This window comes from Schistocerca serialis, chromosome 3, assembly GCF_023864345.2.
Source record: "Schistocerca serialis cubense isolate TAMUIC-IGC-003099 chromosome 3, iqSchSeri2.2, whole genome shotgun sequence".
In the NCBI taxonomy this organism is placed as follows: Eukaryota; Metazoa; Arthropoda; class Insecta; order Orthoptera; family Acrididae; genus Schistocerca; species Schistocerca serialis.
This window is the reverse complement of record NC_064640.1, coordinates 277,518,155-277,541,178: the sequence shown is the minus strand read 5'-3', so window position 1 is coordinate 277,541,178 and position 23,024 is coordinate 277,518,155. Positions and strand designations below refer to the sequence as shown.

Sequence of the window (23,024 nt, the reverse complement as noted above, 5' to 3'; positions counted from 1 at the left end):
CTAGCAGTTAAGTCCCATCAGATTTCACACACTTTTGAACATTTTTTTTTATTGTAGTGTCCATTTTACTGTTTTATTATTGTAGATTAATGCAATTCTAACACAGACCATCCAGAAGTAGCTACTCATTGGTAGAGTATTGGTAATACAGCCATAGAGTACCCATGCTCCTTGGACACAATTATCTAGCCGAACAGTACCAACATGACACAATCATTTTGGAACAGCTTGCTAGAAATGAAACATGATATTTTAAGTCATTATAGAGATAAAAGTGTAGCTACATTTGTAGTGGTAACCTAAGTTCCTTGATTAAGGCTAGGACTGTGTGTGTATGTTTTAGAACTGATAGAAAGTTACTTCCTACTCATGACTGACTGCAAAGTTTTAGTTTTACGAAATTGGAGGAGTTGTAATCTGGTACTAAATGACAAACTCCAGATGAATATGTACAAAAGCAGTTATTCAGTTGCTAAAAATCACCCTTGTTTATGTTGTAGAATGTTGCATCTTTCATGTTATAAAAGATAATATTGGGAAGCGGGGTTAAGACAGCTTAGTGGGAAGTTGTGCATCATTTAGGTCTGTCAGAGCCTAGCAAATGATCTAGCAAAAACTCATAGCTCTATACCATGCAAAGTCAGTGACATGATCCATTCCCTCATCTTTCATGAATAAACAACATGTCAACAGAAGCGTCCGATCCCACTCGTCAGCTTTGACCCGTGACGTAAGGGTGTTGTCGTGTGTGACGTCATGACGGCGCGGTTTGTGGGTGTGGCATGTTTGTAGATGTCGTCATGTTGTAGTTTGTTGTGCTCTCTGGTGGTATGTTCAGGGTTTTCGTTTGTGTGGTGTAATGGGCTCAGTTTGCTTCTGCTCATTATCCAGAATTGTTAGTGTGTTGGCTGTGTTTGTAGTGGAATTCGTTTCAGTGAGTTAACGATTTTGTGTGAAGGTTAATTTAGTGTTGTTCGCTGTACATCGTGTGGTAATTTTAGTAAAATTAATCGGTTCTTGTTTTTGTTCAGGAATGGATATGACTGATAAAATTAACAGTGCGCAGGTCAAGGGAGGTGTTCGATCTCAATGTGTGGCTGTGTCTGTTGATATTGGTATGGGGAGATGTTTTTGAGCTATATAGGCCAAAGGAAGTGTTTGATCCTAATTTTTGGGATCGGGAGCTGCTGTTGAGCTAATATAGGTCAAGGGAAGTGTCCGATTCCAGATGATATTGTGTTTAGTGGTATTTGGGGAGTTTTGTGAAGTCGGTTTTTTCATCGTTTTGTGTGTTTTGAATGGGGGTGGGTGTCTAAATTTGTTTATATTTAGTTTGCCCCCACCCAAAAACACCCCATTGTCCCGTTAGTGTCATTAGGCTTTTTGTGGAAAGTGTGTGTGTTTGTTTTTCGATGTATTTTCGTCCTCATAATGTGTACGTACCGTACCGACCTTATATGCGCCATATTGGAATCGTGGTCTATGGTCGTTTCTGCCATATTTGTGACCTCATAGGTCAGAACAGACGGGCGGGATCGGACGCTTCCGTATTTCCAAACTGAGAACAGTAAACTGCAAAAATATTGTATTCAGGATGTAAAAATTCATTCAGGCAGGAGGATCCTATTAATGTAACACCACACTCGCTCACAAATGACATATTAAAAGGTGGTGGTGCATATACAGTAATTTTCCTTCAACCATGCACTGTACAGTATACATGTGTGTGCTGAGAATACCCTAAGAGTCCACAGTAGACCCTACAAGGTGGATTGAATAATTTTGAAAAGCTGATTATTAGATACCACCCAGAATCTATCAGAACTGTGTTGCGACATACAAACTTTCACTAGAACTGGAAACTCCTTGAAAGGTGAATGTAGCATTTTATTGAACAATTATCCACATGTACAGATATACCCCAAGTAAGTTTTATAGGGCCATTGTTGATCATGTTGTGTATTAATGACTCGAGAAGGGATCATCATCATCCAGTTGAAATATACTGCTGGATTAAGGCTGCTTCTTGACATTTCCACCCATTACAGTCTTTTGTGATACACGTTCAATTTGCTATTGCATGCTTTCTAATGTCCTCTAACCAATTTCCATTAATCATCTTCCTGGTCTTTCTGATCTCATGAATCCAATGAATAACTTTTTTGGTCCATCTATTGTCCATTGCCTGTCTACATCTCACACACATCTCCATTTTATTTTCATTATGGTCATAATTATGTCCTCCGCTCCAGTCTGTTTCCTGATCTATTAATTTTGTTTTCCTATCTCTCCTTTGATTATTGAGCAATCGTCCATTTTTGAGTTGCTTGCACAGCCCAAACTGGCAGTAAACACTATAATAACCTAAGGTTCCAATTTCAAACACATTAGAGACATTCATGTACCATAAATTTAGTTTACCAAAATCTATACAGTCCATTTTTACTCTTCTGTTTATTTGTTTTGGAGTCCATCCAATTATTGTCTTACAGTATCCTGAAAAGAAAAACTCGACTGCCTCTATGCCCTTTGTTCTTAATTCAAACATTATTTTCATCCATTTTTAAGGCAACATTCAAAGATAAGTTTATTCATTAGGGTTTCATGTTCATCCACAGTAGTGGCAAAACTCTACAATGTCATCGCCCATTTGTAGGTGGTCAGATATGTTTCATTCAGTGTTTTCCCAGTTTAAGAGCCTGAAAACTTCCTGTGAGGTCACTGAAAACAAATTTGGTGGTACAGGTTTCACTAGCCTGACCATTATTCAAATTCTGAATTTCCCACTAGCCTGATGATGTCTGACAGAAGCTGTAGCAGTAATGTATACATTTTTTTTTTAAGTGTGCTAATATTTTTGAATCGGTACTTTACTTGTCAATGACTGCATGTACTGTTGTGTTGAAACTGAATCAAAAACTTCCTCAGTATCTCTGAATCCTAGTCAGAATGGTAATACATACCCATTGCTTCATTCTGAATCCACTTCATAAGCCAGCTTCCACTTTCCTTACTTGACGTCTTTTTTTTCTGTATGTCGGGGAAGGCACAGAGCATGAATTGAATTGATGCGGTTGGTCCATAGTAATGTTCACGCAATTTACAACAATAATAATTCCTTTGATCTACCACAGGTCATATGGAATCCCAACGGAACATCCTCCATAGCATAATACTGCCCCAGCCAGCCCGTGTTCATGTCTTAGTGCAGGTTTCGAGCAGCCATTTTATTGCATGACAATATATCTGGACATGAGTGTTGACAGTGTGATAAGAAATGTGATTCTTCTGGACAGGTGACATATTTCCATTGCTTCACAGTCTGACCTCGATGATCCAGTGTCCACTGCACCACAGCTATCGGAACTGTCTGCTTTGTTCAATCAACATGTAATTACAAAGAGGTAGTCTGGTTATCACTGTTAGCATTCAACCGCGATTCTTATACATATATTTTAACAATGCGTTTCAAGAGACAATGCTCCCATCATCAGGTTGTAAAATCTATGTCATGAAATTAAACGGACTAAAAAGACAAAATACCATCACAAATAGTTGGGAAGTCCATAGAATAAAACAGAATTAAAAGTATATTGGACTGTGGGTCCTCGTCTTACATTGAAGTTGTTGACACAAGTCGATGGCCGTCCCATAGCTACCAAATATGCTGTCGCACTGTGCCGGCTCGGGAGCTGTTGGGGACTGACGTGACTAGGTGTTGTGGCGTGGTTACAGCCATGTGCTTGACGGTAACGCTATGCTATTGTGCGCCTGATTTCCTTATTGCATTGGTCTGCTATTGTTAGCTTCTCACCACTCCGTCAGTGACATGCTACAAGTTTAAAGTCGCATACCTACCCTAAAAGAATTCTAAAAACCCGCTAAAAAATCTCATTTCTTTAAAATTATCTTGTGCATATAGAATATTGCTTTGTTTCTTTTCATGGATAGCTATCTCGAATTCCTCTAGTAAATCAAATTTCCTCCCTTTCTTTTCTACATGCAATATTTCTTCGTTGTCTTCTATGCTCTTAAGGGGATGGCTGTTTCATATATATGGTTCACAACAGCTGATTTGTCATAATTTCCTAACCTGAGCGCATCTTTATGTTCTTTATACCAGATCGCGAATGATCTTCCTGTCTGCCCTATATATCTTGCATCACAAGTTCTGCATTAAATCTTATAAACTCCCGATCTTTCAAACTTATTTCTCTTCTCGCCAATATTGTGCTTAAGGCTATACCTCACTAGGTTATTAGTCTGAAAAGCTATTTTAACATCGTATGGCTTAAAAATATTTGCTATCTTTTGTGAGACTGTTCCGTAGTATGGCATCATGATAATTTTCACTTTCTCTCCATCAGGTTTATTCTTTTTGCGCTTATTACTTTTCCATAAGAGTTTTTTAACCATATCTATTCTGTAACCGTTATTCATCGCTATTCTCTTAACGGTATTAATTTCAGTCTCCCTATCTTTTTCGCTCATAAGTACATTGACTGCCCTATGCACGAGACTACGGAAAGCAGCTTCTTTATAAGCCTGCGGGTGGCATGAATCATTCGGGATCACGGCATCAGTCGTAGTCCGTTTTCTATAAACGGAGAACTTTTTTACTATTTCCTCAATGTCCTCGGGGGAACCATCGACAAGTAACTGTTACTTGTCGATGGTTCCCGCAAGGACATTGAGAAAATAGTAAAAAAGTTAAACGGCGCACATAATAAAATAGAATTTACCGTGGAGTATGAAACTGACAATTGTTTACAGTTCTTGGACCTGAATATAAAAAAGCAGGACAACAAACATGCGTGCTCCGTGATCCCGACTGCCATGATCCCGAATGATTCATGCCACCCGCAGGCTTATAAAGAAGCTGCTTTCCGTAGTCTCGTGCATAGGGCAGTCAATATACCTATGAGCGAAAAAGGTAGGGAGACTGAAATTAATACCGTTAAGAGAATAGCGATGAATAATGGTTACAGAATAGATATGGTTAAAAAACTCTTATGGAAAAGTAATAAGCGCAAAAAGAATAAACCTGATGGAGAGAAAGTGAAAATTATCATGATGCCATACTACGGAACAGTCTCACAAAAGATAGCAAATATTTTTAAGCCATACGATGTTAAAATAGCTTTTCAGACTAATAACCTAGTGAGGTATAGCCTTAAGCACGATATTGGCGAGAAGAGAAATAAGTTTGAAAGATCGGGAGTGTATAAGATTCAGTGCAGAACTTGTGATGCAAAATATATAGGGCAGACAGGAAGATCATTTGCGATCTGGTATAAAGAACATAAAGATGCACTCAGGTTAGGAAATTATGACAAATCAGCTGTTGCGAACCATATATATGAAACAGACCATCCCCTTAAGAGGATAGAAGACAACGTAGAAATATTGCATGTAGATAAGAAAGGGAGGAAACTTGATTTACTAGAGGAATTCGAGATAGCTATCCATGAAAAGATACAAAGCAATATTCTAAATGCACAAGATAATTTTAAAGAAATGAGATTTTTTAGCGGGTTTTTAGAATTATTTTAGGGTAGGTATGCGACTTTAAACTTGTAGCATGTCACTGACGGAGTGGTGAGAAGCTAACAATAGCATAGTGTTACCGTCAAGCACATGGCTGTAACCACGCCACAACACCTAGGCACGTCAGTCCACAACAGCTCCCGAGCCGGCACAGTGTGACAGCATATTTGGTAGCTATGGGACGGCCATCGACTGGTGTCAACAACTTCAATGTAAGACGAGGACTCACAGTCCAATATACTTTTAATTCTGTTTTATTCTATGGACTTCCCAACTATTTGTGATGGTATTTTGTCTTTTTAGTCCGTTTAATTTCATGACATAGATTTTACAACCTGATGATGGGAGCATTGTCTCTTGAAACGCATTGTTAAAATATATGTATAAGAATCGCGGTTGAATGCTAACAGTGATAACCAGGATAACGACAGCTGCTACCTCAACTCCGTAATGGATTATATTAAAGAGGTAGTCTGTTGCAGAGCCCCATGTTCAAAAATATGTACTGAACGATGTGGTCAGAAACATTAATACCTGTACCACCATTGTACTATTTCATCAGATCTGCCACAGATTGCCTCTTAGCTTTCTTTACAGAACAAGGGATCTTCTGGCCACTTTCTCTGCCAAGGCACAGATGTCCAACATCTGGTTCCTACTCCTAGTGTAACTGTCCTTCAACTACTTTCCCTAGATAAAATAGTAGCATATGAACAGCTGAGCAACTTTTCCTTTCTGATATGCTTATTCCTAGGCTCCAGCCCATAACAATCTGCCATTTGTCAAAGTCACTTATATCAGCAGATATCCCCATTTGCAGACTGTATCATTGCTAGAATGATTCCCTTTTAATCTCTATTCTGCTTACAAACTTTTCTTACTACGTCATTTGGCTGCAATGCCACCAAAAGCCATTCATTCCCACAGAGGACAATGTTCATAATGTTTTCGCTCACCAATGTGTGTCAGCAGCAAGTTTTAGACAATAGTTCATAATTTATATATGAAACAAATAAAATTGCTGGTTTATTGCAGAGGTAATTTGGACTTCCACCCCAAAGGAATTCCTGGAGGTCACCTTTGCTGCTGGTATTTCTCTTGGACAGTGTTGTGTGCTATATTTTTAACGCTCATTCTATGAGCAGTTTTTATAGTAAAGCAGTTGTGACTTCACTAGTAAATCTTCTCGTCATGGGCTTCTTCTGTTGATGAGACTGGCAATACTGTTTCTAACAATGACATTGCAAGGTGAAGATGTTATAGACGTAATCAAAGTTAATGATGTAATTGTACTGCAACTAACAAATTATCTTTTATGACAGGTGAAATCATTGATGGAATCCTTAAGTGAACCTTACTTTGCATTTGAACTGGATCAAACCCAAGGTGAGTTTCAAGAATGGATATATTCTGACCTTATTTTCATTGCTGTTGTTGTTAAAATTACTGGATGTTGTGTTAGAGTGTGTAGTTGTTAACATTAAAAATTGTTTGCACTGTTTTGGAAAGGATTTATTTACGTGCAGCCTTTCAACGGAATAATAATACTTTATGCTGTGTGCATTTAATTGTTGTTTTCTACATTAATCTGAAGTTAGTGCACAATGCTATTATTATTACACTTTTTAATATCAACATTGTTTCTAGCTTCAAAATTCGTCAGGTACCTGTTTCTTGTAAACAACTTGGTGATGTACCTGTTACTGTAACACTTTGTAAGACCTAAAACACGATACAGGGATTAATTTTTCACTGCGACTTAACAATGCAGTCTGATAAAGCACTGTGTGAGCACTTCGAGAGGCAAGGGATCCACTGTGTACAACATGTCAAGGCCCCACTTACAAGAAGGTAGACACCAGTGCAGTCAGCCATGTTTTTGAGGAAGAATTGCTACCAGGAAAGATAAAAAATTACGAGGCGCATTTTTTAAGTAAGTACCGTTTTGAAATTTAAAAAAGACGTGCTAAGATATCTCGATTTTTATTTTTACATGGAAGCCTGTACCTTAATCTACGCACTGATGCCATTACAGTCTGATTCTTCCTTTTTACGATGGGTACTGAGTGTTTAAGATAATCGTGAATCCCGCCGACTGTGAAGTACGGGCTGTTACAAGATTTCTTAGTGCTAAAGGCCTAAAAGCAATCGATATTCATTGTGAAATCTGTGCAGATTACGGAGAAAACATTATGAATGATTGGCATGGTAAGAAAGTGGGTGAGAGAGCATTTAAAGACGGCCGCACAAATGTGCATGATGAACAACGGAGTGGGCGACCTTCTGTCGTTAAAGTTTTGTGCAGGAAGTTGACAATAAGGTGAGAGAAAACAGACTCTTTACGATTTCCTCCTTGTGGGATGACTATCCTAATGTTTCTTGTAGTGTTTTGTATGGCATTGTGACCGAGCACTTGAATTACCAAAAATTGTGCGCACATTGGGATCCGAAAATGTTGACGGATGTGCACAAAACCAAACGTTTAGACAGTGCATTGACTTTCCTTGAGCAATACCACAATGACGGTGATGATTTATTAAGCCAAACTGTTATGGAAGATGAAACGTGGGTGGCCTATGTCACACCAGAATCAAAGTAACAGTCCATGGAAGTTGAGCAAGGGCATCGTTTTGCTGCAAGACAATGCCCGTCCGCATGTGGTGAATCAGACCAAAGATCTCATCACATCTTTTCGATGGGAAACTCTAGATCATCCTCCATACAGTCCCAATCTTGCGCCCAGTGATTACCATCTGTTCCTGCGCTTGAAGAAATACCTGGGTGGCCAGCGTCTTCAAGACAATGACAAAGTCAAAACTGTGGTTATGCAGTGGTTAATAAGACAGGCGGCAGACTTCTATGAGGAGGGTATTCAAAAACTGGTACAACATTATGACAAGTGCCTCAGTATTGACAAAAATTATGTAGAAAAGTAGATTAAGGTACAGGGTTTCATGTAAAAATAAAATTGAGGTATCTTAGCGTGTCTTGTCTTGTCTTAAAAAAAAAACGGTACTTACTTAAAAAACACGCCTCGTATGTTGCTACTGCAATGTGGTGCTAATTTCTCCACTCTCAATGAGGCACTTTGAATGCCAGTGTTTCTGGCATTTGTCTTCTTGCTGTACATACACCCTAATTTATGGAGACTGTGGCCAGGCACTTTACAAAACTTCGCTATGTGCACGATCACCTGTCTGTGTCGCCATCCCTGATCGTTGAAATGTGTTAACCTACTCGATGAATGCAAAATCCAGGAGCTTATGGTCATAGATTTCCTCTTGTTTGGAAGTCTCGGTGATATCTATGTCTGTCACTAATGTGGACAGGTCATTAGCAGTACATCTTGTACTACTTCCTCACTATCAACGCCCGGTAGTTGGACAAATAAACTTGACCCGGTGGCATATAGGCCCTCCTCTCTAGCAGTTGCTGTTAACACTGTCTTTAGCAACCACTTCCTCATGTTTACTGGTGACAAGGCTCCTGCTCAGGAACCCTCTTCCTGGAAATCCACAAAAGAGAGACCTGACACCAGCCAGTGGTTCAAGGATCCATGGGCAGTGAGTCTCAGGGCTGCCGCTCTTCTTCCATTCTTACACCCACAGCAGACAAGCTCTGACAATAATTTTGGCCACTAAAAGAAGTGAAAGAGGAGAAGGCTACTCTGGTGACCCCAGAGTTGCCAGATCATGCTACACCATCAGACTCCGAACCCTTGTTTGTTGATGTTTTTCGTCCTCAACCTAGTAGATAGTGTCGGAAGTCCCATGCGGCTTTTCGCGGATGATGCTGTAGTATACAGAGAAGTTGCAGCATTAGAAAATTGTAGCGAAATGCAGGAAGATCTGCAGCGGATAGGCACTTGGTGCAGGGAGTGGCAACTGTCCCTTAACATAGACAAATGTAATGTATTGCGAATACATAGAAAGAAGGATCCTTTATTGTATGATTATATGATAGCGGAACAAACACTGGTAGCAGTTACTTCTGTAAAATATCTGGGAGTATGCGTGCGGAACGATTTGAAGTGGAATGATCATATAAAATTAATTGTTGGTAAGGCGGGTACCAGGTTGAGATTCATTGGGAGAGTGCTTAGAAAATGTAGTCCATCAACAAAGGAGGTGGCTTACAAAACACTCGTTCGACCTATACTTGAGTATTGCTAATAAGTGTGGGATCCGTACCAGATCGTTTGACGGAGGAGATAGAGAAGATCCAAAGAAGAGCGGCGCGTTTCGTCACAGGGTTATTTGGTAACCGTGATAGCGTTACGGAGATGTTTAATAAACTCAAGTGCAGACTCTGCAAGAGAGGCGCTCTGCATCGCGGTGTAGATTGCTCGCCACGTTTCGAGAGGGTGCGTTTCTGGATGAGGTATCGAATATATTGCTTCCCCCTACTTATACCTCCCGAGGAGATCACGAATGTAAAATTAGAGAGATTAGAGCTCGCACGGAGGCTCTCAGACAGTCGTTCTTCCCGCGAACCATACGGGACTGGAACAGGAAAGGGAGGTAATGACAGTGGCACGTAAAGTGCCCTCCACCACACACCGTTGGGTGGCTTGCGGAGTATAAATGTAGATGTAGATGATCCATTGGAAATGCGGTGGATACTACTGTCACCTGCCAGAGCTGCAACTACTAATTTCCTCTTGTTCTATGGTCTGTTTTTCTGCCCAAGAAACACAATTCACTGATGAATGTGCCCCAACTCTTCTACATTGCTGTATGTTCTGTCAGAACTGAACTGGCCCTGAGAGAGCATCTGGAAGAGTCTGTACAATGGCTTGCACAGATATTGTCAGTGAGCGAACTCGTTGGAAGCAGAGACAGTGCGAGTGCAAACAACCCCATTGATTACCATTTGTACCATTTATTTACCCCCAGGCAGGCCACTGTCCTTGAGATGACCACTGAAATCCAATAATTCTCTCCCCCCTCCCTGTCAGACACTTCCCCCACCATTAGCCGCCGCGCCAGCCGCACCAAAGAAAATTATATATATATATATGCATCAGAAAGTAATGAAAACAGAGTAAAAGAAGATGACCAGGGCAGCTGGCAAATGAGGTAATGTCAAGGGCTCCCAGATCCAGCATGCGGTGGTGCTGGATCTGGGAGCCCTTGACATTACCTCATTTGCCAGCTGCCCTGGTCATCTTCTTTTACTCTGTTTTCATTACTTTCTGATGCACTGACCTCTTTTTTTTTTTTCTGCAGTGTACTATTTTCTGTTTTAAGGGTGGCACTCCAATGAATATTGGGTGGTGTTCTGCTTTTCAACATTTTGATTATAATGGTTTTTTTTCAGGGGGGGGGGGGGGGGGACACTTGCCTGGCCCCATGCACCTCCTGATGTGATCATTTCTCTCACCTTATTTTATTATTGTCAGTTAACATGATGTCCATTAAATTTTTAGCCTTCTTGCTTTTAGTATTATGAATCTCCAAAATAGAAGGCATTCTTTATTTCTGTTTTCATCCTTAACCAGGTTGGTGGGGTCAGTTGTGGGTGGAGGTTCTCTCACCACATACCCTGATAATGAAGTTTTACTTTGTTTAGTTATTTCTCAGCTCTGTTATCATCATTGCTTCCAAGGCCTGTTTTACCACTCCTTCATACTTTTATAGTATAATAAAATTTCTGGCTGATGCCACTAACTCAAGATGAAATCTCTCATGACCTAGCTGTTTTAGTCTCTTAAGCTGCAACCAATCAGCCTTCTATGTATGGGCAGAAACTGAGCTAAACGATTCCTTGATGTTTTGTGTTAGAACAAATACCCATTTTTTTTATCACCAGTGACTCTTAATTATGTACGATTGATTTTCTTAATTTTGCTCATGATGAGCAAGGAGAGGGGGGGGGGGGGGTTGGGTAAGTAATCACTGCTACTATGTTTTGTTTTGTTTTTTTGAACTCTTACACAGGAATTTTGAACTTATACGTGACATCTGTTAATTCTGGAGTCAACTATTGACAGTCATATAATAGTGTTCGTAAAGTATGTATGAAAGCTTAGTGGGCTTCTTGAATGTGATGAATCAGTGACGTTAAAATTTTTGCCTTGCTTGATTTGTCATTCTCTCCATATGTGACACAAGTGTTCTGAGCCACCTACGTGGCCTTTGATTTTCTCTTGGACTGGAAAACAAGAATGCTTTAGGGGAACCATCATGCTGCTCCACATGACATACTGTATTCTTTGGTCCACAAATAACACAAGCTTTCATTAAAGCTGCTGAATTGAAGGCATATTTATGAGCATGGCACTCCAAATGGAGTTCAGTTGGGGAGAGGTCTGTTAAAATTGAAAGGAGACGGATTGTCTGGTCTGTGCTTGACTACGAAGAGAAATTCCTAATACTACCAATCTCCATGACTACCTGGGAGAAGCCCTCCGCCAGTTATGACTCCTCCACCTATAATCTCTACCAGAGTGATCCCATTCCAGAAGTCCAGCACCAACTCCAGTCCTTGTGCTTTCACTGAAAGAATTTCAGCCCTCATTGACCAACACCTCCATCTAATTGCCCCCCCCCCCCCCCCCCCAGGGGGTCCACAACTCTTTTGTGGATATGTGCGTGGCGAGCACAGGGCCCCAAGCTATTGCAGCCTTCTTTCTCTCCAGGGCTGCATTTCCTTCCCTTTCCCCTCCTTGCTCCTTTCCCGTTGCCCTCTCCTCTCCCTCTCTTTGTGTCCTTGCTTATGTTGGCCCCCGCTATCTTCCTGGTTCTGTAGGTTTTACAATCCAGCTTTGTTGCGTAATCATCTCCTCCTTTTGGCATTCCTTGGTCCCCCTCTGGGGTTTGACCTCCATTACAAAATTTCTCCTCCATAGTGTGAGCTATTTGGGGAAGAGCACTTTACCTATTGTCTCCGACGTGTGCCCTCGTAGTACATTCCACCTTTTCTTTCACGTCGTTGTCTGATGCTAGGGTGCATAGCCAGCACGGTAGCCAGCCCGTGTGGTGGGGTCGCTATGTACCCTTTTGGTTGAGCCCCCTGAACACACAGGGATCACACTTCTGATACCTGAGCTGTGACCACCTCATGCATGCCTTGGAGTGGTTGCTCGTCATGCTGGAGCATCGGAACTCCTGGCAATGGCCACCGTGCCAGACGGCCCTTGCTGTGGCTGGGTGGCGCCCGTGAGGAGAGCCCCTGATCGGAGGGCAGACGCTATGCAAATGAAACGCATACGGGTCCAGAACTCAGGCCGTTCTTCTGCAGCCGTCTCTCTGCGTGTAACTGATTCTTCAAGTGCTTCTTCTCTTGCCACTTCGGCCTTCCCTTACGTGGCTACCCCCTGGGAAGAGGGTCAGGCCCGTCGGCTAGGGGCGAAACCTTTCCTCCGTTATGTAGTTTGCACCAGGACTGATGGAGATACTTTCACCAATACCAAACCTTTATTCTTTGTGGAACACATTGAAGACAAGTTTGGCGAAGTGGACTCCTTGAGCAAGATGAGGTCGGGTTTGTTGCTGATCAAAACTGCTTCAGCTGCCCAATCTGCGGCCCTTCATGCCTGTACCCATCTTGACACAATTCCTGTGTCCATTACCCCCCACCAGTCTTTAAATATGGTACAAGGTGTGATTTTTCATCCTTCAAACTGATGAGGTACTTCGGGACAATCTCGGCTGGCGGGGTGTTCACTTTGTTCGGCGTGTCCAGAAGGGTCTTAAAGACAATCGCACTGATACTGGTGCCTTTATCCTGGCCTTTGTAGGGGATACCCTCCCTGAGAAAGTTAAGATTATGGTTTATCGATGTGATGTGAAGCCGTACAGCCCATCTCCTATGAGATGTTCTAAGTGCTTGCGTTTTGGACACGTCTTCCCGCTGTTCACAGGCCCCTCTCTGTGGTGACTGTGGACGTCCACTCCATGAGGGGAGTCCCTGTGTTCCCCCTCCTGTGTGTGTAAATTGTCATGGTAGTCATTCTCCACGTTCACCAGATTGCCCAGTATATAAGAAGGAAAAGAAGATACAGGAGTATAAGTCCCTCAATTGTTTAACCTACACAGAGGCCCGTAAGAAATATACACGTCTTCACCCTGTGTCCATGACATCTAGTTACGCCTTGGTTACATCTTCACCCCTTCCTGCCCCTTCCTTACCCCCATCCCAGATTCCTCTCCTCCCCCCCTCCCCTGCGGCTCCCACACCTTCTCCTCTGGGCGCTGCTCCCCCTCCCCAGCTAGAGAAGTGTCCCACTCCTTCGGTGTCTGCCGGTCAAGGGCGCCTCTCCTGGGATGCCCCTTTCCGGCACCTTCCAGGCCAAAGGTCTGCTGCCGCGCGACGACCGCGAGAGCCGTGGTCTGTCGGCCCCCAGGTCGCCCGGTTTCTTTCTGTTCCTGATCTTGCTGCAGCTGGCGCCTTTATGCCACACAGCCCTCCTCGATCTCAGCCTGAAAAGAAGAAGAAACATAAGTCCCGGGACAAAGAGCCTCTGGTGTCACCAGATGTCCCTTCCCCGACTTCACAACCGGATTCTGACCTGTCGTTCATGGGTGTTGCCCCCTCCTTGTCGGTGACGGGTGGGGACCCGGCGGTATGAGTGGCTTTAGCGTGTTCAGCCCCCATTTAAATCATCGTTCTGTGGTTCTGCAATGGAATTGTAATGGATATATCGTCACCTTCCGGAATTGAAATCCCTTCTTTCGTCTTACTCTGCAGCTTGTGTGGTTCTCCAGGAATCTCATTTTACTGATTCTCACTCACCGGCCCTCCGTGGGTTCCGTGTTTTCTGTGGAAATCGGGTCGGACCCCTGCGGGCTTCTGGTGGTGTTTGTACGTTGGTCCGTACAGACATTGCTAGCACGTGGATTCCTCTTCAAACTACATTGGAAGTGGTTGCTGTTAGGGTCCACCTAGACTCTGCGGTCACAGTTTTCAATCTTTATCTCCCTCCTGGCAGGACTCTTACACCTGCTGCCTTAACTGCCCTTCTTCAGCAACTTCCTCCTCCCTTCCTCCTCCTTCGGGATTTTAATGCTCATCATCCCTTGTGGGGCAGTGCCTTTCCATCTAGACGAGGTCTTCTTATAGACCAGTTTATTACAGACCACGACTTGTGCCTTCTTAATGATGGCTCCCCTACTCATTTCAGTGCCGGTCATGATACCTTTTCTGCCATTGATCTTTCTCTTTCTTCTCCCTCTCTCCTCCCTTCATTACACTGGTCGCCACACGACGAGCTTAGTGATAGTGACCATTTCCTGTTGATTATCTCGCTCCCTTCCCGCTCCCTGATGGACAGGTTACCTCGTTGGTCTTCCCAACGTGCCGATTGGCCTCTATACACTGCACAGGTCGTGTTTTCTCTCTCTTTGTCGGGTTGTATTGATGACGTCCTATGTGACGTGTCTGACGCGATTGTTCGCGCTGCTAACATTGCTGTCCCGCGATCATTTGGACCATTTTGTCGCCTGCAAGTCCCATGGTGGAGTACGGCCATAGCCATTGCCATCCGTGATTGCCGTCGAGCTTTGCAACACTTTAAGAGGCACCCATCCGTAGCCAGCCTTTCTACCTTTAAGCGCCTTCGCGCTAAAGCCCGTTATTTAATTAAACAGAGCAAACGGATATGTTGGGAACGATTCGTTTCTTCCCTTGGTTCCACTGTCCCTCTGTCACGGGTATGGGCTACACTTCGCTCTCTCCAAGGTTGCCATCGGCAGTCCACCCTCCCAGGCCTTCACCTCCCAGATGGCATTTGTACGGACCCATTAGTTCTCGCAGAACATCTTGCGACCCATTTTGCAGTGGCATCAGCGTCGGCCTCCTATCCAGCTGCTTTCCTTCATCAAAAACAGCAGGCTGAAGCTGTCACCTTATGTTTCACCACTTGTGAGTCAGAATCTTACAACGAACCTTTCACTGAATGGGAATTTGTTTCTGCTCTATCTTCTTCTCATGATACGGCCCCTGGCCCAGATTCCATTCATAACCAGCTGCTTCAACATCTCAGTGCTCCACAACGGCACCATCTTCTTCGGGTGTTTAACCGTATCTGGCTCCAGGGTGACTTCCCTTCTCAGTGGAGGGATAGCATTGTGGTTCCTGTCCTTAAGCCTGGTCAGAACCCCCTATCTGTTGACAGCTATCGGCCAATCAGTTTGACCAATGTTGGTTGTAAGTTACTTGAACGGCTGGTAGCCCGTCGGCTCACTTGGGTCCTCGAATCTCGGGATCTATTGTCCCCTTACCAGTGTGGCTTTCGAGAGGGACGATCTCCAATCGATCATTTGCTTCGCTTGGAATCCGCAGTTCGGCAGGCTTTTTCCCAGCGCCGCCATTTGGTTGCAGTGTTTTTTGACCTTCGCAAGGCCTATGACACGGCCTGGCGCCATCACATCTTACTAACCCTTCATCAGTGGGGTCTTCGGGGCCCACTCCCGATTTTTATCCGCCAGTTCCTGATCCATCGGTCATTCAGAGTTCGAGTTGGTACTGCTTTTAGTTCTCCACGGACCCAGGAGACGGGCATCCCACAGGGTTCTGTCTTGAGTGTCCTTCTTTTCCTCATTGCTATCGATGGACTTTTGGCCTCTGTCGGTCCCTTGGTCGCCCCTGCCCTGTATGTGGATGATTTCTGCATTTGGGTTAGTTCCTCCTCGATGCCATCTGCAGAACGGCAGCTCCAGGTGGCTATACGGCGTGCCTCTGCATGGACCCTCTCACACGGGTTTCAGTTCTCTCCTTTAAAATCGCGGGTGGTCCACTTCTGTCGCCGTACTACGGTCCACCCTGATCCAGAGCTCTATCTCGCTGCACAAAGATTGCCTGTGGTTCCACAGTTTCGTTTCCTAGGTCTTCTTTTCGACAACAAGCTCACTTGGCTGCCCCATATCAGACTCCTGAAGGTAGGATGTTTCCGAAAACTCAATGTCCTTCGCTTCCTTGCCCACTCCTCTTGGGGTGCGGACCGTTCCCTCCTCCTCCGTCTTTATCGTGCTCTAGTTCTGTCACGTTTGGACTATGGTTGTCAAGTTTATGGTTCAGCTGCTCCTTCCACGCTGCACGTGCTGGATCCAGTCCACCATCGTGGTATCCGTTTGGCCACCGGTGCATTCCCTACGAGCCCTGTTGATAGTCTCTTGGTTGAAGCTGGGATCCCCCCCCTTTCTGTTCGGCGGTCCCAGCTTCTGGTGTCTTATGCCCTTACTATCCGTTCTTCTCCCGCTCATCCTTCCTATTCTATCCTATTCCCAGACCATGGACGTCGCCCGCCTGACTCCCGCCCTCGGGCGGGTTTACCGGTTGGGCTGCGCCTTGCGTCTCTTACCCGTGATTTTCGGCTTCCTTCTTTGTCCTGTCTTCCTCGCTCCCTCCCCTCCACCCCTCCTTGGTTAGTTCCTCGGCCTCGAATTCGGATGGATCTCCGCCGCGGTCCGAAAGATTCCATCCCCCCGGTGGTGTTCCGTTCCTTTTTCCGCCAAATTTTATGGGAGTTTCGGGATGCTGTTGTTTTTTACACTGATGGCTCTAAATCTGCTGATCATGTTGGGTATGCCTTCACGTCCTTTGTTGGAACGGAAAATCATCTACTGCCACCCTCATGTGGGGTGTTTACTGCGGAATTGATGGCAATTTCCCGGGCCCTTACCTTTATTAAACAATCCCAACACAACCGCGTTTTGTTATGTACGGACTCGTTGAGTGGCCTTGTTGCTATTGACCGGTGTTTTTCGCGCCATCCCTTGGTCTCTGCCATCCATGACCATCTCGCTGATCTTCACCGTGCTGCTTGTTCCATTGATTTCCTATGGGTCCCGGGCCATGTGGGTATCCCGGGTAATGAGCTCGCTGATCGTTTGGCTGGGGGAGCAGTTACTTACCCCCCGTTTTCTGTAACCCCTCCTGCAGCGGATTTACGGCTTCACATCAAATCCCACTTTGCACAGTCATGGGCCAATTCTTGGGAGGCTACTCCACTGTCTAATAAACTTCGTGCCATTAAGGTGAATCCAGGCCCATGGCGTTCTTCCTTTAGCCTCTCCCGCAAGGACTCGACCACACTGTGTCGTCTCCGCATTGGCCATAGCAGGCTGACCCATGGTTTCCTTTTGCGTGATGAGCCACCCCCGCTATGTGGTTGTGGAGCCTTCCAGTCAGTGGCCCACATTTTGGTTGAATGCCCCCTTCTTTTGGCTCTGCGTGCTAAGTACAGACTCCCCCACACTTTACCTTTGATGTTGGCTGACGATTCCCGGATGGTCTCTCTGGTTCTAGGTTTCCTCCGGGAGAGTGGTTTTTATTCTCAGTTTTAAAGTTTTTAATCTCCCTCTGGTGTTGGGGCGGGGCGGTGAGTGTTTGGGTGTCTCCCACTGTAGGCAGTGTTCAGAGATTCCCGATTCACCTCCCTGACCGGAATCCTCTTTTCTTTCCCTTTTACTCTGTTTTTACCCCTTCTTTTTAAGGCTTGGTTAGTTTTTCTATTCCCATCCGTACTTTCTGCATTGTAGCAGTTGTACCTTTTAAGACACAGGTGGTCTTGCCTATGCTGCTTCAGCATAGTGTTGGGTCCGTTCTCTTGCCAACTTCCTTCATTTGTTTTTACTAATGACAACGTGACTGCCCTTTTACGTTTCCCCTTTTTCTGTTTTATTTTTCTGACTATACTGAGATGTCCCGTTAGCAGAATGGAGTCTATTTGAAACAAGGGACTGATGACCTTGCTGTTTGGTCCCTTTAACCTCAAACAACCAACCAACCAACCATTTTGCAGTGGCCTCAGCATCAGCCTCCTATCCAGCTGCTTTCCTTCACCTGAAACAGCGGGCTGAAGCTTACACCTTATGTTTTACCCCTTGTGAGTCAGAATCTTACAACGAACCTTTTACTGAATGGGAATTTCTTTCTTCACTTTCTTCTTATGATACGGCCCCCGGCCCAGATTCCATTCATAACCAACGGCTTAAACATCTCAGTGCTCCACAACGGCAACATCCTCTTCAGGTGTTTAACCGTATCTGGCTCCAGGGTGACTTCCCTTCTCAGTGGAGGGATAACATCGTGGTTCCTGTCCTTAAGCCTGGTAAGAACCCCCTATCTGTTGACAGCTATCGGCCAATTAGTTTGACCAATGTTGTTTGTAAGTTACTTGAATGGATGGTAGCCCGTCGTCTCAATTGGGTCCTCGAATCTTGGGATCTGTTGTCCCCTTACCAGTGTGGCTTTCGAGAGGGACGGTCTCCAATCGATCATTTACTTCGCTTGGAATCCGCAGTTCGGCAGGCTTTTTCTCAGGGCCGCCATTTGTTAGCAGTGTTTTTTGACCTTCGCAAGGCCTATGACACGGCCTGGCGCCATCACATCTTACTTACCCTTCATCAGTGGGGTATTCGGGGCCCACTCCTGATTTTTATCCGCCAGTTCCTGTTCCATCAGTCATTCAGAGTTCGAGTTGGTACTGTTTTTAGTTCTCCGCGGACCCAGGAGACGGGCATCCCACAGGGTTCTGTCTTGAGTGTCCTTCTTTTCCTCATTGCTATCGATGGACTTGTGGCTTCTGTCGGTCCTTTGGTCGCCCCTGCCCTGTATGTGGATGATTTCTGCATTTGGGTTAGTTCCTCTTCGATGGCATCTGCAGAGCGGCAGCTCCAGGGAGCTATACGGCGTGCCTCTGCATGGACCCTCTCACATGGGTTCCAATTTTCTCCTCTAAAATCGCGGGTGGTCCACTTCTGTCGCCGTACTACGATCCACCCTGATCCAGAGCTCTATCTCTATGCCCACCAATTGCCTGTGGTCCCACAGTTTCATTTCCTGGGTCTTCTTTTTGACAACAAGCTCACTTGGCTGCCCCATATCAGACATCTGAAGGTAGGATGTTTCCGTAAACTCAATGTCCTTCGCTTCCTTGCCCACTCCTCTTGGTGTGCGGACCGTTCCCTCCTTCTCCGTCTTTATTGTGCTCTAGTTCTGTCTCGCTTGGACTATGGTTGTCAAGTTTATGGTTCAGCTGCTCCTTCCACACTGCACGTGCTGGATCCAGTCCACCATCGTGGTATCCGTTTGACCACCGGTGCTTTCCCTACTAGCCCTGTTGATAGTCTCCTGGTTGAAGCTGGGATCCCCCCTTTTCTGTTCGGCGGTCCCAGCTTCTGGTGTCTTATGCACTCACTATCCGTTCCTCTCCCACTCATCCTTCCTATTCTATCCTGTTCCCAGACCATGGACGTCGCCCACCCGACTCCCGCTCTCGGGCGGGTTTACCGGTTGGGCTCTGCCTTGCGTCTCTTTGCCGTGATTTTCAGCTTCCTTCTTTGTCCTGCCTTCCTCGCTCCCTCCCTTCCATCCCCCCTTGGTTAGTTCGTCGGCCTCGAATTCGGATGGATCTCCACCGAGGTCCAAAAGATTCCATCCCCCCGGTGGTGTTCCGTTCCTTTTTCTGCCAAATTTTATGGGACTTTCGGGATGCTGTTGTTTTTTTACACTGATGGCTCTAAATGTGCTGATCATGTGGGGTATGCCTTCACGTCCTCTGTCGGAGCGGAAAATCATCTGCTGCCACCTACATGTGGGGTGTTTACTGCGGAATTGATGGCAATTTCCCAGGCCCTTACCTTTATTAAACAGTCCCAACACAACTGCGTTTTGTTATGTACGGACTCAATGAGTGGCCTTCTTGCTATTGACCAGTGTTTTCGGCGCCATCCTTTGGTCTCTGCCGTCCATGACCATCTCGCTGATATTCACCGTGCTGCTTGTTCCATTGACTTCCTTCGGGTCCCTGGCCATGTGGGTATCCCGGGTAATGAGCTCGCTGATTGTTTGGTTGGGGGAGCAGTCACTTACCCCCGTTTTCTGTAACCCCTCCTGCTGCGGATTTACGGCTTCACATCAAATCCCACTTCGCACAGTCATGGGCCAATTCTTGGGAGGCTACTCCCCTGTCTAATAAACTTCGTGCGATTAAGGTGACACCAGGCCCGTGGCATTCTTCCTTTCGCCTCTCCCGAAAGGACTCGACCACACTGTGTCGTCTCCGCATTGGCCATAGCAGGCTGACCCATGGTTTTCTTTTGCGTGATGTGCCACCCCCACTTTGTGGTTGTGGAGCCTTCCAGTCGCTAGCCCACATTTTGGTTGAATGCCCCCTTCTTTTGGCTCTGCATGCTAAATACAGACTCCCCCACACTTTACCTTTGATGTTGGCTGACGATTCCCGGATGGTCTCTCTGGGTCTCGGTTTCCTCCGGGAAATTGGTTTTTATTCTCAGTTTTAAGGTTTTTAATCTCTCTCTGGTATTGGGGCAGGGCGGTGAGTGTTTAGGTGTCTCCCACTGTAAGCAGTGTTCGGAGATTCCCGATTCACCTCCCTGACCGAAATCCTCTTTTCTTCCCCTTTTGCTCAGTTTTTACCCTTTTTTTTTTAAGGCTTGGTTAGTCTCCTATTCCCATACGTACTTTCTACATTCTAGCGGTTGTACCTTTTAAGTCACAGGTGGCCTTGCCGATGCTGCTTCAGCATAGCGTTGGATTCGTTCTCTTGCTGACTTCCCTCGTTTTGTTTTTACCATTGACAACATGACTGCCCCTTTACGTTTTTAGCCTTTTCCTTTTTATTGTTCTGACTTTCCTGAGATGTCACATTAGCGGAATGGACCACATTTGAAACAAGGGACTGATGACCTTGCTGTTTGGTCCCTTAAACCTCAAACAACCAACCAACCATCCATCTAATTGCCTGTAATCTAGTCTCCCACATCAAAGACACCACCCAGTTCCTTTAGACTCTACACCATCTCCAGCCCTTTACCTTCTGGATCCCTACTTGTCACTGTTGACGTCACCTCCCTATACACCAACGTCCCTCATGCCCATGGTCTTACTGCTGTTGAACATTACCTTTCCCAATGTCCTTCAGACACCACACCCACTGCTTCATTCCTCATACACCTTACTAATTTTATCCTAACCCACAACTACTTCTCATTTGAAGGGAAGGTATATAAACAAATCTGCAGTACTGCCATCGGCACCTACATGACACCCTTCTATGCCACCGAGCGAGGTGGTGCATGGTTAGACACTGGACTCGCATTCGGGAGGACGACGGTTCAATCCCATGTCCGGCCATCCTGATTTAGGTTTTCCGTGATTTCCCTAAATCGCTTCAGGCAAATGCCAGGATGGTTCCTTTGAAAGGGCACGGCTGACTCCCTTCCCCATCCTTCCCTAATCTGATGAGACCGATAACCTCGCTGTCTGCTCTCCTTCCCCAAAACAACCCAACCCAACAACCCTTCTATGCCAACCTTTATGTGCCATCTAGAGAAGACCTTCCTAGCCTCCCAAAACACCAAACCCTGTCATTGTTTCTTCACAATCTTAACACTCTCTCTTCCATCCACATCACGTGGTCCTCCTCAACCCAGTGTGCCACCCTTCTAGATGTTGACCACCTCCTTTCTGATGGCTCCATCCGCACCTCATGAGGGGCATCCTACCTGAGATACTTCCCACCCCTCCTAAAGTGGTGTTCCATTGCCCATCCAACCTCCACAACATCCTAGGCCACTCCAGATTCCAACCCCTTGCCACAAGGATCATATCCCTGTGGAAGATCCAGGTGCAAAAACTGCCCAATCCATGCACCCAGCACTTCCTGTTCCAGTCCTGTCACAAGTTTATCCTACCCCATCAGGGGCCAGAGCACTTGTGAAAGCAGCCATTTCATTTACAAGCTCTGCTGCAATCATTGCACAGCTTTTTATATTGGTATGACTACCAACCAACTGTCCATCAGGAGGGATGGCCACTGCCAAACTGTGGCCAAGAGCAAAGTAAACCACCATGTGGCACAACATGCAGCTGAATGTAACACACTTGATTTCAATGGCTGTGTCACTACCTGAGCCATCTGGATCCTTCCCTCCACCACCAGCTTTTTTGATCTGCGCAGAAGGGAGTTATCCTTACAACATATTCTTCGCTCCCGTAGTTATCCCGTCCTCAACCTATGGTAACATACTGTACACGCACCATCCACCCAAGTTTCCAACTTCTCTGTCCTATCATCTCCTCCCCATTCTCCTCTTCCACACTGTTTAGTTGCAGCTCTCTGCAAGAGCATCTGCCTGTTTCTCCCCGCTCTTCTCCGTTTTTGCTCCTTTTTTCCCCATCACCCTGCCCCACAACCTCCCGACACTGCACCTGTTGGCAGTCTCGTCCCTGCACACTCCACCAAATGGGTTTCATCCTCTCCCCATCCCCAACCCCCTTTCCCTTCCCCTTCCCCACCCGTTTGGTCCCTTCAACCCCAATCAATCAACCAACCAACCCTTCACCACTCCGTCCAGATTTCTGCTTGAATACCATGGATAGTTGCATTCCAGGCAGAGTTGCTGGAGCTGTCAGTCATGTGTACTTCCTAGCGTGTGTGAATAGTGTGTGTCTCTCTTTTTTACTGATGACGGCTGTGGTTGAAAGCTTCAGGGAAGTGTCTTTTAGTT

At 45.4% G+C, this 23,024-nt stretch overlaps 1 protein-coding gene across 1 annotated transcript in view; it reads left to right on the top strand.

Moving 5' to 3' along the window:
* LOC126470062 (thioredoxin reductase 1, cytoplasmic-like) overlaps positions 1-23,024 on the top strand; it is a 106,429-nt gene that overhangs the window by 1,993 nt on the left and 81,412 nt on the right. Inside the window, 1 exon segment of the mRNA XM_050097564.1 lies at positions 6,870-6,933. Within this exon segment, the coding sequence (XP_049953521.1) occupies positions 6,870-6,933 (64 nt within the window).